Source organism: Macrobrachium nipponense, chromosome 39, assembly GCF_015104395.2.
Source record: "Macrobrachium nipponense isolate FS-2020 chromosome 39, ASM1510439v2, whole genome shotgun sequence".
NCBI classification, from domain to species: domain Eukaryota; kingdom Metazoa; phylum Arthropoda; class Malacostraca; order Decapoda; family Palaemonidae; genus Macrobrachium; species Macrobrachium nipponense.
In genome coordinates, this window is record NC_061099.1 from 22,524,858 (window position 1) to 22,540,477 (window position 15,620).

The 15,620-nt window shown below is 37.5% G+C and overlaps 1 protein-coding gene across 1 annotated transcript in view; it reads right to left on the bottom strand.

The window, feature by feature from the left end:
• The window catches only part of LOC135210203 (bolA-like protein 3), a 31,140-nt gene extending 15,767 nt beyond the window's left edge, over positions 1-15,373 (bottom strand). The window contains exons 1-2 of the mRNA XM_064243038.1: positions 15,217-15,373; positions 1,698-1,812 (exon numbers count right to left, since the gene is read on the bottom strand). Coding sequence (XP_064099108.1) covers positions 1,698-1,812; positions 15,217-15,282 — 181 coding nt within the window. The 5' untranslated portion in view covers positions 15,283-15,373. The remainder of the gene's footprint in view (positions 1-1,697; positions 1,813-15,216) is intronic.
• Positions 15,374-15,620: the final 247 nt, after the last annotated feature.

Consider the following 15,620-nt stretch of genomic DNA (forward strand, 5'->3'; position numbering starts at 1 on the left):
GAAGAATCCTCAAAGAAGGAGAACGCCGATTACAAGGAGAGCGCTCTTCCGACGAAACGCGCCTCGATCTCTTGATAGGGAGAGACAAATCTTCCTTCTACGCGATCTCGATGCCAAGGAGGTCCGCCAAGGCTGTGATCTGAGCTTGTAGGCCCGCTAGCACTCGAGAAGGAGAGTCCCCCCCCCCCAGGATCTTCTTCCGAAGCAAGCTCAGCGCGAGGCGCGGGAGAAGGAGGGACGATCACCGGATCTCCTAGGCTTCTTTGCTTGCAAGGAAGCTACATCAGAAAAGTCTTCTGGGCTGGACGCTAACGTACTGAAGGGAGCCTCCGCAGCCTCTTCAACGGGCGTGACGCCTCCTTAGAGCTCCAACCACGCTTCGGCGAAGGAGAAGAGGATGACGAAAAACACTGGCGAAGATATTCTTCTTCTTACGATCCAAGGCAGCCTGGGAGCGAACTTCAGGATCTGCCGAGGGGACGCCTGACCGGTGGGGGCTCTCCCTAGCCCCTCCTGCGGCTTTCGACTTTCCTCCTCCCCACTGGAACTGGGAGTCTGGAAGAGGTCTAGGCCTGGAGGCACTAAGGAGCCCGTCAGACGCACCCTCCACATCCACTGGGTACACTGCACTTATCATCACTGACACTCTTACCTTGATCAGTAACGAAGATTCTTGTCTTCCTTAGAACACAAAGGAAGCTTTTGAGGCCGCCGCCTCCGAAGACGAATCTACGGCTTCGGTGCGGGGGAGCAGGAGCTGAGACCTGGGAGGAAGGTTCTAAAACATACATTAATGTTAGTTTCACTCTCACTCATTCTCGACCTGCTCGAACTCCTTGAAGAAGCTTTACGTACCCTATCCCCTTTCAAGTTTCCTAATATAAGAAGAAAGAGCCTTATATTCATCTTCGTTCAAAACCTCACACTCTTGACACGGGTTACTAAACGAACATTCATTCCCCCTACATTTAACACAGAAAGTGTGAGGGTCAACCGCAGCTTTCGGTAACCCATCACCTTACATCCATCGGTCAAACATACTCTAAACAAAACCGGAGTTTTGTTTTTGGAAACAGAATCAAAATCAGACATTCTACAGGAAAATCCAGCGCAAAGTCAATAACGGTCCACAATCAGCGTATGCCAAGCCAACATAGAGCGAATACGTCACCAAAATGTCCAAATCAATCTCCAGGCAAGCGAGAAATGAAGAATATATCGGAATGAAACGACAACAGTTGTTATCGCTTCAGCGACAGAAAAAAATCTGGCTGGAGAGATAGATTGGTTCATACGCCCGCCACCCAGCGGCGGGTAAGGTAGACCACCTGACCTACCTGTCGCGTGTGCCGCGAGATTTGAAATTCTGTCGGAACGTCGGAGACTATAGCTAAGTATATATCTGGCAGGGAAGTTCATGTACAAAAACTGTAGTATTGTAAGATTTACTTGTGATAATTTCTATAAAAACAAACGAAATATTAAAGGTAACACATCTAATTTCAATAAAACATGGTTCCAAAGCTGAAAAATTATACAATTTATGATACTGTACTTCACATCTAAACAAAGGTACAAAACAACTTATGTGAGCCTTATGGAAGTTCTGAAATTAACTCAAAATATTCCAAATATAAGTCCTCCATACAAAACTGCAAAAGTACATGACAACTTCAACAGCACTGACAAAGCCTTACCAGATATATCCTGGACCTCAATGGCGGTTGCCTGTGGGAAACGGGTCTGAAGGAGTGTCTTCAACTTCAGTTCTTCGGGATTAGCGGCTGCATTGCTCATCAAGCGACATATACCCTGTACAGAATCAAATTATTGTTATTATACTACTTTCAGCATTAACAAAGTAGTAGCACTGATTTACATGATGAATATTAAGTGTAATTAATAAGAAAAATAATTTTCAGGCACTCCACTGGTTAGGTGCCTCACACTGAGGGACCTGGGGCAACCCGAACAAGATGCAAGGTCTGTAAGGTAAGAAAAAAGGCATTGTAGAACACCAAGTTTATGTGTATACGTAAATATAAAAACAAGGAGATTTCGGCCTTTACTAAGGTCCTCTTCAAGTTGATAAGTTAATGAGAACAAAAGCTCCTATTTATATTTATTCACATAAAGTTGGTTTTCTACAGGGACTTTTTTTTTCACCATTCAAGACAAAACACGCAGAATGTTTTTATTACTGGACTCCACTAGCTCTCTAGTGCCAAAAAGAGCTGCTGTTTGAGCTGTCTGGGCCAGTGGTTTGGCAGGGGGCCAATCCTGTGAAGTCATGGGTTTTTAATGAAAAAATATCAAATTTTAAAGATCTGCACGTAGTTTTGTTAGGCATAAATACCAGAGCCTTTATAGTAAAAGTATTTGTGCATATGCTGGATATGTTTGGTGAAGCTTGGCAACAACCTCAATCAAATGTCAGTAACCCATTGATTTTTGCTTTGGCAGACTGGAACTCTGTGGAGTTGGTTGGAGAAGGATTACATATAATATATGGCCCAAGTTTGCATATCTAGATGAAATATATCAAACATTCTTCGAAGCTTAGTTACAAGGTGATTACTTGTGGCTGGGTCATCTTCCACATGCAATATGATAGTGACATGAGGCTCTTTGGGGTTAACCATTCATCTACACCCAAAAGTCTTGCAATGACGTGGGACAACAGAGGGGAAACCAACTAGTAGGGTCACAGTAAGTAGTGGGGGGTGGGGGTGGGTGGTGATTATGACTGTGACAAGTAACCAAGGTACGTAAGCAGGCAAATGTTATTTCTTTGTGATTTGTTCTTTGGGACTTTAGGTTATGCTAAGGAAGGATAAGCTTAAGACGTAGTACAGTAATGTACTAAAGACATATTAATGTACGTAATTAAGATGCATCACTGTAAATTGCTACGTTATTCATTAAATCCTAGGGTTAGGTTACACTATAGAAGATAGCCTATCACTCCATATACTTCAACAACTATCAGTTTGCTCTATATGGGGGGCTATATTTATAACCAGTTCCTTGGTGATAAATGTAAAAACATACACAAAGGCTCTAAAAACCATAAACACAAACATGAAAAAAGAGCAAGAGGCAACGTAGCGGCCACCTTTCCGAAAAAGTACTTGAATTTTCTGCCATGAACATCAGTCAAGAGTTGTGGCCCATCTAGGCAGCACACCAACCTACAACTGGGTAATGTATCGCTCTACCGACACTTGCCACAGAACATTTACTGTGGTGAAACAAAGATACAATTCAATAGTATTTAAGCATACCATTCAAAATATTGAAGTTTCGACAACAAAATGAGATCTATGAAACCCCCCATACAAACTAAAATAAGCATGTGAGGTCTTGGTAAAATATGTTCTCAAGGCATTTTTTTAATCCAATATGGTGTGGTATAGTCTTGCGGACACCAGGCATACATTGGCGGACACATCCTTCCCAGCACTCATCTGAACAATTATTTGTGTATCTATGTAATGATTATTGCTTTTATGCAATATTGCAGTTGTAATCAGCACATTTTGTTGCCTATATTAGTGAAAGTATGAGATGTCTTATTCATGCGGTCATGTTTTGACCTGAAATGCATTTTTACCTTGTCATTGGTAGTTTTATCCTTACTGCCATCACAAATAAAACTCTACAGTGCTTATTTGATTGTAATTTTAAACATTTCGTTCTTAATTCACTCCAAATTCAACTTAAAATACACGAGTTTGTTCACAGCAGGAATAATTTTGTACGTCTGGCAGCCAGAATCCATGAGTTGAGCAGACGACGGGTTAATGAATTGTTTATGGCAAAAAATATGGACTTTTTTGCTAGCATTTTTCATTTATGTAAGTCTAGATTATTATTCTGACATAAAAAAAATTATAATTGTATGGCTCAAATAATTTGTTTATAAATTTTAATAATTGTACGGCTGAAACAAATGTAATCTTTAATGCCAGTCATCGTTGGCGACGATGATGCCTTTACAAACTGTTTCTGTGAATTCTAGATGTCATAGTAATGCAATAATGATAAAATTGCACTACGTAATATTTATGTATGTATATATATACAGGCAGTCCCCGGGTTATGACGGGGGTTCCGTTCTTAAGACGCGTCGTAACCCGAAAATCGTCGTAAGCCGGAACAACATTCTTGAAAACATGTCCACAGGGAAAATTTCACTAATTTGCAATTTTTCTTAGGGCCGTATCTCTAAAATTATCACTAATTTACTTTTTTCATGTGCAACACTGTGTATTCACAAATTACTGTATATTTTCATTAAAATACAAGAGAGAGAGAGAGAGAGAGAGAGAGAGATTACATAAAACCATTAAATTCGTTGACCATTGTATGGCATTGTTAAGCTTGAGTGTCACTGGAGTTATGAGGTGGGGAAATTGATACAGAAAAAGACGAAGGTAAGAATTTTCTTTTGAAATTAGTTATCGTATTATTACTACCTCTATTATTATTATTATTTTATTATTTGAAAATATAATAAACACGTGCATTTCTACCATAAAAATTCTCTCATCCTCAGTAAGAAAGAGGAATTATCCTTACAAGTGAAATAGAAAGGTCATTTTCATCTCTTTAAAATACGACCATTATGAATTTTGTAATTAAAGTTTTATTATTATTATTATTATTATTAAATAACTGATTATCAATAAACATTTTACAATACTAGTACCATAAAAATTCTTTTCATCTCGGTAAAAGAGATAGAGAGAGAGAGAGAGAGAGAGGTAGAGAGAGAGAGAGAGAGAGAGAGAGAGAGAGAGAGAGAGTGTTTTATCTCTCTCTGTTCTCTAAAAACCAAAAAATACTTATAACGCTTCCAGCGAAAGAGAGGGGGAATTACAACTATGACACATTACTATGTGCAAAAAGATGGAGACGAGAGAGAGAGAGAGAGAGAGAGAGAGAAGAGAGAGAGAGAGAGGAGAGAGAGAGAGAGAGTTAACCTTTTAAAATTAAAAAGTTGACATGGATAGATTAGTACGTATTGTATTTCTTTAAAATACTATCACATATGAATTTTGTAATTATACAGTTATTATTATTATTATTATTATTATTATTATTATTATTATTATTATTATTTGAAAGTATTAAAAACAAATAGTACAAGTACATAAAAAATCTCAAGTCTCAGTAAATGAGAGAGAGAGAGAGAGAGAAGAGAGAGAGAGAGAGAGAGAGAGAGAGAGAGACGAGAGAGAGAGGAGGGGGGGGGGAGGGGGGGAAATCTCATGAACACGTGATTGCAACACTGCAGCTCTTCCCCTCATGGCTGTCACAGAACTTGATATATCTGACAGTTTTAGTACCTGGATCTCGAGAAAAGGTTACTGGAAGTTACTTGAAGAAGACTGGGATTTCCTTCATTCTTCCATAATTTTTAAAATATAAGCTAAAATCTTACTAATTCACTATGGTGTTTTCTTTAATGAATTGATATTATTGCTGTATAAATTAATACTATTAATATTTGTAATAGTAAAATCATTTATTTATCATACAAAAAAAACATGCATCTTTGTAGTAGAGAGAGAGAGAGAGAGAGAGAGAGAGAGAGAGAGAGAGAGAGAGAGAGAGAGAGAGAGAGAGAGAGAGAAATTATTATTTTTATTATGTGATATCATTTCAACTTATTAAACTTACTAATACAGTATTAATCAAAATTAATATTTGAAAATTAGTAAATCATTTTTGTATTACAAAAAATGTATTTAGTCATGAAATAAACATCAAAATACACTAAGTAGTGATTATTTTCGTCGGAAAATACAGAGAGAGAGAGGAGAGAGAGAGAGAGAGAGAGAGAGAGAGAGAGAGAAACTATGGTTTTTATATCCAAGTCTAAGTAGAGTATAAATGGATTCTTTAAGTGAAATAATGTTTAAATGATATTTTGCTGTTTTGTATTAAAGGATATGTATACTGTTTGAGAATGCGTTCCTTATCCTTGACTATGGTTACCATACAGTTTAATAGCGTAAATTAATTTATGCGCCCTCTGCTCAGAAACTAGTTCTGCGTATGAGGTATCGTTAAAAGGCATAAAAAACCGTCGTAACCTTGGAATTTGCGTTGTAATCTAACCAAAACTTAGTTTGTTAATTATGTATACTGGAAACAAGCAATGATTTTTTCATTATTTGCGCTTTTGGACAGTTATAAACTGCGCATCCCAAGCTAGTGTATTCATTCGCTCGGAAACTAGTTCCGCATATGAGGCGTCACTAAAAAAATTTAAAAAATGACATAGTGTCGAAAATCATCATAACCTCAAAATTTTGCTGTAATCTAACCAAAAACTTAAATTTTTATTAATATAATGTGCTAAACTATAAAAGATTCTTATCATAGTATGTGTTTTTTAAAAGCGTCGTTAACTCGGAGCGTCGGAAGCGTCAGCGGCGTAACCTCGGAACAAGCGTCGTAACCCAGGGCGGATTTTTCAATGAATATTTCAGAAAAAGCGTCGTAACCTCGGAACGTCGTAAGCCGGACCCGTCGTAACCCGGGGACCGCCTGTTTATATGTATATATATATATATATATATATATATATTATATATATATATATATATATATATATATATATATATATAGATATATATATATATATATATATATATATATATATATACAGTAGTATCTCGAGATACGAAATTAATCCATTCCGAGGCGCCCTTCGTATCATGAGGTTTTCGTATCTTGGACCACATTTTACATGTAAAATGGCTAATCCGTTCCAAGACCTCCAAAAAACACCCCAGTAAATTTCATAATAAAAGCTAAAATTGACCTATAAACAATGAAATACTACAACAATTTGGACCATTCAATACCTAAATTAAGTAAATAAAAATGCAACCTGTAAATAAAGTGTATATTAGTGTACAAGAAATATTATTACTGTAACGTAAAAAATGTGAAGCTACCTTTTGAGTGAGGCTACGTACATACGTAACTATCCAAGGAAGATTGCTTTGCCTACTTTTCACAATGTTCCTGTGTGAGCCTTTCCGGGGGGTGTCTTCTACAAATGATTGCATTTTATGAAAAGCGGCTTTAATTTCTGCCGTTTTTTTTTTGGTACATATGTACGTACGTACACTTTAAAAAATATACGTACGTACACTTTAAAAAATATACGTACGTACTACATACGTAACTATCTAAGGAAGATTGATTCTGCCTATTTTTCACAATGTTGCTGTGTGAGCCTTTTCGGGGGGTGTCTTCTACAAGTGATTGCACTTTATGAAAAGCTGCTTTAATTTCAGCCTTTTTTTTCTTCTTTTTTTGATTTTTAACTTTTTTTTTTTACTTTTTTTTTTTTTTTACTTTAGTAGGTGGTTTTTTTTTTTTTTTTTCTTACAGAATTTCAACTTTCTTTTTTTGCACCTCATGACTCTGTTAGCCCTGGTGTCCATCAAAACCCTGTTCAACCAAATGCTCTCTCTGCAACTGATTTGGGTACTGAATGTTCGGCTGCTGACCTTCAACATAAACTGAAGTACCTTGATTATACGTACTACTGGTATACATGTGTAAATGTTGTCTACACCCTCTGTTCAACAAGGAGTGGGAAATTCTACCACCTTGGCAAAAAGTTTCCCAGTTATCCCATGAGTGAGACCTTGATCACTTATCCCATGTTGAGAGATCTTGGTCACTTTTTTTTTTTTTAAATACGTACACATTGACGATCCCAAAAACGAATACCGCGTGCGTACTATAACAATGCTGGTACCGAGTGGCCGAGCCAAGCCACCATGTGTACATAGTAGATGCAAGATGGGAGGGACGCTGGCCAATAGGAGAGAAGGATTTCATGGCCGCAACTAGCATCAGGAACCAATGGGAGAGCAGGAGGATGGTGGCGAGTCTACTAGTGCACGATTTTCAAAATTGTTATCCGGGCGAATCTCGGACTTTCAGAAACCTTTCGTATCCTGAAAACTTATCGTATGCAGAGCCGTTAAATTTTTCGTATTGGCTTTCGTATCTCGAGTTTTTCGTAGTTGAGTCTTTCGTATCTCGAGGTACCACTGTGTGTGTGTGTGTATATATTATATATATATATATTATATATATATATATTATATATATATATATATATATAATATATATATATGTATATATAGATGTATACAGTGGGCCCCCGTATTCACGTTCTCCGGATTCGCGGACTCACATTTGCGGATTTCTCTTGGAAACGTTTCCCCGCATTATTCTTCGCGGAAAATTCGCGCATTTGCGGTATTTATCCACAAATTCCTGTGTCAATTTCATCATAAAATTCCCTTTTAGTGATAAAACTATTAAAAAAACCAAGTATGAAAATTTGTAGTGGTTTTTCTTGAGTTTTAACTAACAAAATAGGCTGTTTTTAGCATTTTTATAGGGGTTCCAAACATTCGCGGGTTCTAACTATTCACGGGGGGGGTCTGGTATGCATCCCCCGCGAATACGGGGACCACTGTATGTATGTATGTATGTATATATATATATATATATATATATATATATATATATATATATATATATATATATATATATATATATTACAAATAGATACACTAAATTCACTTATTTCCACTGTTTTTTGCAAGTCTTATCCCAAGTGTGGAGGGTAAACAAAAAATAATTGACAACACCAAAGCAATATCACAGCAAAACCGATGAAATTTGTGTCAGGAATCTGGTAACTTTTACAACAACGAATATTTTCAAATGAATTATCACGAATACGTAATAAACATATGCAATTCATAATCTTATTCTGGTCTTTAACTAATTAGTATTTAAATGTAATCTACCAAACTCTTCTTCTTCTTCCCAAAAAATTGACATGTTTTCCCGGCGGGACCCAATACACCTTGTCGTTTAGGATTGTTGTGAAAAATGTGTCCTAGCGTCTATGGGTACTAGTGGTGTGCGGATTTACCACATGAAACAGAACTCTGCAAACACCGAGATGGTGTCAATCTTCTACACGTAAAGCGTTATAAGTAAAATTTCTTAAGCGTCATGGAGGTAAGTTTGCACCGTGCATGGCTAGACTTTCATTAACTTGAGTTTAACCAGAAATTAGGGCATCATTTTGTGACTTGAAAGAAAACACCTACTTCGAGAGGAAAGTAGAGGTCTGGATATGTTGTTTCCATGCTGGTTGGGTTATGACTGGCATCTAATTCAAGATACTGAAAGTGCTAAAATTCTTTTTGAGAAAGTGTCCGCCTGTCCGCACAGCAATGCATTACCCTATATGCTCCTCTCAAAGTAAGTGTTTTCTCCTAAATTAATGGCATAATTCTAGCACTTTTTGGGTAGTGGCAGCATTTCGAAAGAGGTGGCAGTTATGTTGCAGCTCGGTCATTTACCCTATTTGACTAGTTCCTCTCTGGACGAGTGGTTTTCGCGCTTGGCTGCCAATCCGGTGGTCCAAAGTTTGAATTTTGGCTCGGCCAATGCGGAATCAGAGGAATTTATTTCTGGTGATAGAAATTAATTTCTTGATAGGGCAAACAACCATGGATGATCCATCGTCATCATGCTGGCCAGGCCTTATTCACTCAGTATTTAATTGGTGAAACAAGAATACAATTACAACTTTAAGCATACCATTCAAAAGATTAAAGTTTTGTCAACATAATGTGATATATGAAAGCCCCATACGAACTAAAATAAGCATGTGAGCTCTTCGTAAAATATGTTTTCAAGGCAGTTTTGAAATCCAATATGGTGGCAATCGTGTGGCTAGCCGGTCTAACCACGGACAATCCACCATCTTTCCCAGCCTTCCCAGCACTCATTTGAACAATGTTAGCGTATATATGTAACGTTTATTGATCTTACTCAAGAATGCAGTTATAATCAGGAAATTAAAACAACATTTTGTTGCGTATATTAGTGAAAGTATGAAACTTTTTATTCCCGGGGTAATGGTTTGAACTGAATTCATTTTTACCTTTTAATCGGTGGTTTTATCCTTACTGCCATCACAACTGAAACTCCACAGTGCTTATTTGAGTGTAATTATACACATTTTGGTCTTAATTCACTCCACATTGCACTTGAACCACGTTGCTGTTCCTAGTTCCTAAGTACTCACTCCGCAAACACAGTTATGAGCAGGAGACGGCAACACTGATTATGAGGTGCAAAGCTTTATTACCTTAATTGTTTACTTTACTCATTATTTAGTTTAACTTTACTTCAAAATGTTTATTTAATTCATGTCTATTATCCCTTTTCTGCAACCAAATTAACCCCGAAAAATTACAAATATTTCGGATGTATACGTACGAGCAGACAATGCGAGGAAAAAGGACTCATCTTTGCCAATCTAGTGGAACATCACACATATGCCGATGCATTTACAAACTGTTTCCATGAATTCTATTTGTCATAGTGACGCAGTAATGATAAAATTGCTGTAATATGTATATATACTACAAATAGATACGCTAATTTCACTTATTTCCCTGGTTTTGTGTAAGTCTTATACCCAGTTTGGAGGGTAAACACATACCAATTGACAACACTGATAAACAATTGAAAAGCGCAAAACACTGCAAAGAATGCCGTAGTCCCCTTGAATAAGTACGAATAAGTGCTCGTAAGAGGTTGGGGTTACGATTGTTGTGATGAAAGTGCCCCAGCGTCTATGGGTACAAGTGGTGTGCAGATTTAGCACAGGAAATGGGAAGTTTGTTGACACAAGCAACTCCGCAAACATCGAGATGGTGTCAATCTTCTAAACTTTATTAATCATAAGTAAAAATTTTGAAAGCATTTTGGGGTTGTGGACACTGCGTTGGCCACCCTTTTCATTACCATCTGTTTAGATCTTAAAATATGGCCTTAATTTCTAACTTTGGAGAAAATACTTACTTCGAAAGGAGAGTTGAGGTCTTGAGCTCCTTCTCTCACCACCACCAACTCGTGACTGATGACCATCTCCAGTGTCAGGGTGTGTTAAAAGTACTTTTTCGGAGGGTGGCCTAGCCATGGTAGTCGGTGAGTAGGGCAGTCCATGTGGTTCTTTACCCTATACCTAATGTGGTTCGGATCCCACAATAAGCTGTAGGTCCCGTTGCTAGGTGACTAATTGGTTCCTAGCCACATAAAAATATCTAATCCTTTGGGCCAGCCCTAAGAGAGCTGTTAATCAGCTTAGTGGGCTGGTAAAACTAAGATACACTTAACTTTAACGATATTTAACCAAGTAATTTAAGGGACCCCTAGTCAGGCTAGGTGAAGGTCCAAGACCCATCCCCTCACCACCATTACATAAGGACCACAAGACCTACCTATGTGAGATTTGGCTAAAACCTATCTTTAATTCTAGCCTAGCTTAAAAGGTTAGATTTTACACTACAATAAATTTTAGAATCTTTAACCCATTTTCTAATTTTCTTCGTAAAATATGTTTTCAAGGCAGTTTTGAAATCCAATATGGTGGCAATCGTGTGGCTGGCCAGTCTAACCACGGACAATCCACCATCTTTCCCAGCCTTCCCAGCACTAATTTGAACAATGTTAGCGTATATATGTAACGTTTATTGATCTTACTCAAGAATGCAGTTATAATCAGGAAATTAAAACAACATTTTGTTGCGTATATTAGTGAAAGTATGAAACTTTTTATTCCCGGGGTAATGGTTTGAACTGAATTCATTTTTACCTTTTAATCGGTGGTTTTATCCTTACTGCCATCACAACTGAAACTCCACAGTGCTTATTTGAATGTAATTATACACATTTTGGTCTTAATTCACTCCACATTGCACTTGAACCACATTGCTGTTCCTAGTTCCTAAGTACTCACTCCGCAAACACAGTTATGAGCAGGAGACGGCAACACTGATTATGAGGTGCAAAGCTTTATTACCTTAATTGTTTACTTTACTCATTATTTAGTTTAACTTTACTTCAAAATGTTTATTTAATTCATGTCTATTATCCCTTTTCTGCAACCAAATTAACCCCGAAAAATTACAAATATTTCGGATGTATACGTACGAGCAGACGACGCGAGGAAAAAGGACTCATCTTTGCCAATCTAGTGGAACATCACACATATGCCGATGCATTTACAAACTGTTTCCATGAATTCTATTTGTCATAGTGACGCAGTAATGATAAAATTGCTGTAATATGTATATATACTACAAATAGATATGCTAATTTCACTTATTTCCCTGGTTTTGTGTAAGTCTTATACCCAGTTTGGAGGGTAAACACATACCAATTGACAACACTGATAAACAATTGAAAAGCGCAAAACACTGCAAAGAATGCCGTAGTCCCCTTGAATAAGTACGAATAAGTGCTCGTAAGAGGTTGGGGTTACGATTGTTGTGATGAAAGTGCCCCAGCGTCTATGGGTACAAGTGGTGTGCAGATTTAGCACAGGAAATGGGAAGTTTGTTGACACAAGCAACTCCGCAAACATCGAGATGGTGTCAATCTTCTAAACTTTATTAATCATAAGTAAAAATTTTGAAAGCATTTTGGGGTTGTGGACACTGCGTTGGCCACCCTTTTCATTACCATCTGTTTAGATCTTAAAATATGGCCTTAATTTCTAACTTTGGAGAAAATACTTACTTCGAAAGGAGAGTTGAGGTCTTGAGCTCCTTCTCTCACCACCACCAACTCGTGACTGATGACCATCTCCTGTGTCAGGGTGTGTTATAAGTACTTTTTCGGAGGGTGGCCTAGCCATGGTAGTCGGTGAGTAGGCCAGTCCATGTGGTTCTTTACCCTATACCTAATGTGGTTCGGATCCCACAATAAGCTGTAGGTCCCGTTGCTAGGTGACTAATTGGTTCCTAGCCACATAAAAATATCTAATCCTTTGGGCCAGCCCTAAGAGAGCTGTTAATCAGCTTAGTGGGCTGGTAAAACTAAGATACACTTAACTTTAACGATATTTAACCAAGTAATTTAAGGGACCCCTAGTCAGGCTAGGTGAAGGTCCAAGACCCATCCCCTCACCACCATTACATAAGGACCACAAGACCTACCTATGTGAGATTTGGCTAAAACCTATCTTTAATTCTAGCCTAGCTTAAAAGGTTAGATTTTACACTACAATAAATTTTAGAATCTTTAACCCATTTTCTAATTTTCTTCGTAAAATATGTTTTCAAGGCAGTTTTGAAATCCAATATGGTGGCAATCGTGTGGCTGGCCAGTCTAACCACGGACAATCCACCATCTTTCCCAGCCTTCCCAGCACTCATTTGAACAATGTTAGCGTATATATGTAACGTTTATTGATCTTACTCAAGAATGCAGTTATAATCAGGAAATTAAAACAACATTTTGTTGCGTATATTAGTGAAAGTATGAAACTTTTTATTCCCGGGGTAATGGTTTGAACTGAATTCATTTTTACCTTTTAATCGGTGGTTTTATCCTTACTGCCATCACAACTGAAACTCCACAGTGCTTATTTGAGTGTAATTATACACATTTTGGTCTTAATTCACTCCACATTGCACTTGAACTACATTGCTGTTCCTAGTTCCTAAGTAATCACTCCGCAAACACAGTTACGAGCAGCAGACGGCAACACTGATTATGAGGTGCAATGCTTTATTACCTTAATTGTTTACTTTACTCATTATTTAGTTTAACTTTACTTCAAAATGTTTATTTAATTCATGTCTATTATCCCTTTTCTGCAACCAAATTAACCCCGAAAAATTACAAATATTTCGGATATATACTTACAAGCAGACGACGCGAAGAAAAAGGACTCATCTTTGCCAATCTAGTGGAACATCACACATATGCCGATGCATTTACAAACTGTTTCCATGAATTCTATTTGTCATAGTGACGCAGTAATGATAAAATTGCTGTAATATGTATATATACTACAAATAGATACGCTAATTTCACTTATTTCCCTGGTTTTGTGTAAGTCTTATACCCAGTTTGGAGGGTAAACACATACCAATTGACAACACTGATAAACAATTGAAGAGCGCTAAACACTGCAAAGAATGCCGTAGTCCCCTTGAATAAGTACGAATAGGCTAAGTGCTCGTAAGAGGTTGGGGTTACGACTGTTGTGATGAAAGTGCCCCAGCGTCTATGGGTACAAGTGGTGTGCAGATTTAGCACAGGAAATGGGAAGTTTGTTGACACAAGCAACTCCGCAAACATCGAGATGGTGTCAATCTTCTAAACTTTATTAATCATAAGTAAAAATTTTGAAAGCATTTTGGGGTTGTGGACACTGCGTTGGCCACCCTTTTCATTACCATCTGTTTAGATCTTAAAATATGGCCTTAATTTCTAACTTTGGAGAAAATAGGCTAGGCTACTTACTTCGAAAGGAGAGTTGAGGTCTTGAGCTCCTTCTCTCACCACCACCAACTCGTGACTGATGACCATCTCCGGTGTCAGGGTGTTGTTAAAAGTACTTTTTCAGAGGGTGGCCTAGCCATGGTAGTTGGTGAGTAGGCCAGTCCATGTGGTTCTTCACCCTATACCTAATGTGGTTCGGATCCCACAATAAGCGGTAGGTCCCGTTGCCAGGTGACCAATTGGTTCCTAGCCACATGAAAATAGGCAATCTAATCCTTCAGGCCAGCCCTAAGAGAGCTGTTAATCAGCTTAGTGGTCTGGTAAAACTAAGATATACTTAACTTTAACGATATTTAACCAATTAATTTAAGGGACCCCTAGTCAGGCTAGGTGAAGGTCCAAGACCCATCCCCTCACCACCATTACGTAAGGACCACAAGTCCTATAGGTATGTGAGATTTGGCTAAAACCTATCTCTAATTCTAGCCTAGTTTAAAAGGTTAGATTTTACATTTACAACAAATTTTAGAATCTTTAACCAAATTTCTAAATAGCCTAGGTAGGTATACCTACTAGGTACTACCTACTAGGCTACCTACATGTGAAATTTGTAACTGCTGGCATAAGCTACCCCAAATCCTAAAAAGGATACCTAGGGTAGGTGATGAATTTCGTAAGATCTTAGCTAGGTACATAGCCTACTCCTAATGTACTACTACTAGATATAGCTACACCTACTACCTAGCCTATTGCCTAGGTAGGTACTAGGTAGCCTATTCTTGTAATTTTGGTTACAATTTTATAAATACTTTCTAAAACTAGAAAAAACATTCGTAAATAATCAAGTCTCACCTTATAGCTACTTCCAAACCTTTGAAAAATACGTGATATAGTTCCTTGGTGGAAAGCCATCGTCATCTAATTGTTACATAGGCTATAACCACATAACTCGCCGTGAATCGTGAAAGGAGGTAGAGTAGTAGTAATACGAAGGTATAGCCTATATAACGGACCTCATCTCGTTATCTTTTGAATGTACTGTGCTGTGTTTATTTTTTGGAAAAGTAGGACACCGGGTATACATTTATATTTCATACATTGCTGCTATAAGCAAATAATTTGTTCCTAATAATTAACATTATTGTACCAATGGTAATCAAATAAAACTCATTATCATTCACTCTCACAATGAATGGTTCTACTGTACTTCATTTAAATTTATTTTGAGCCAAGATACTGTGTTAAATTCATGTTTA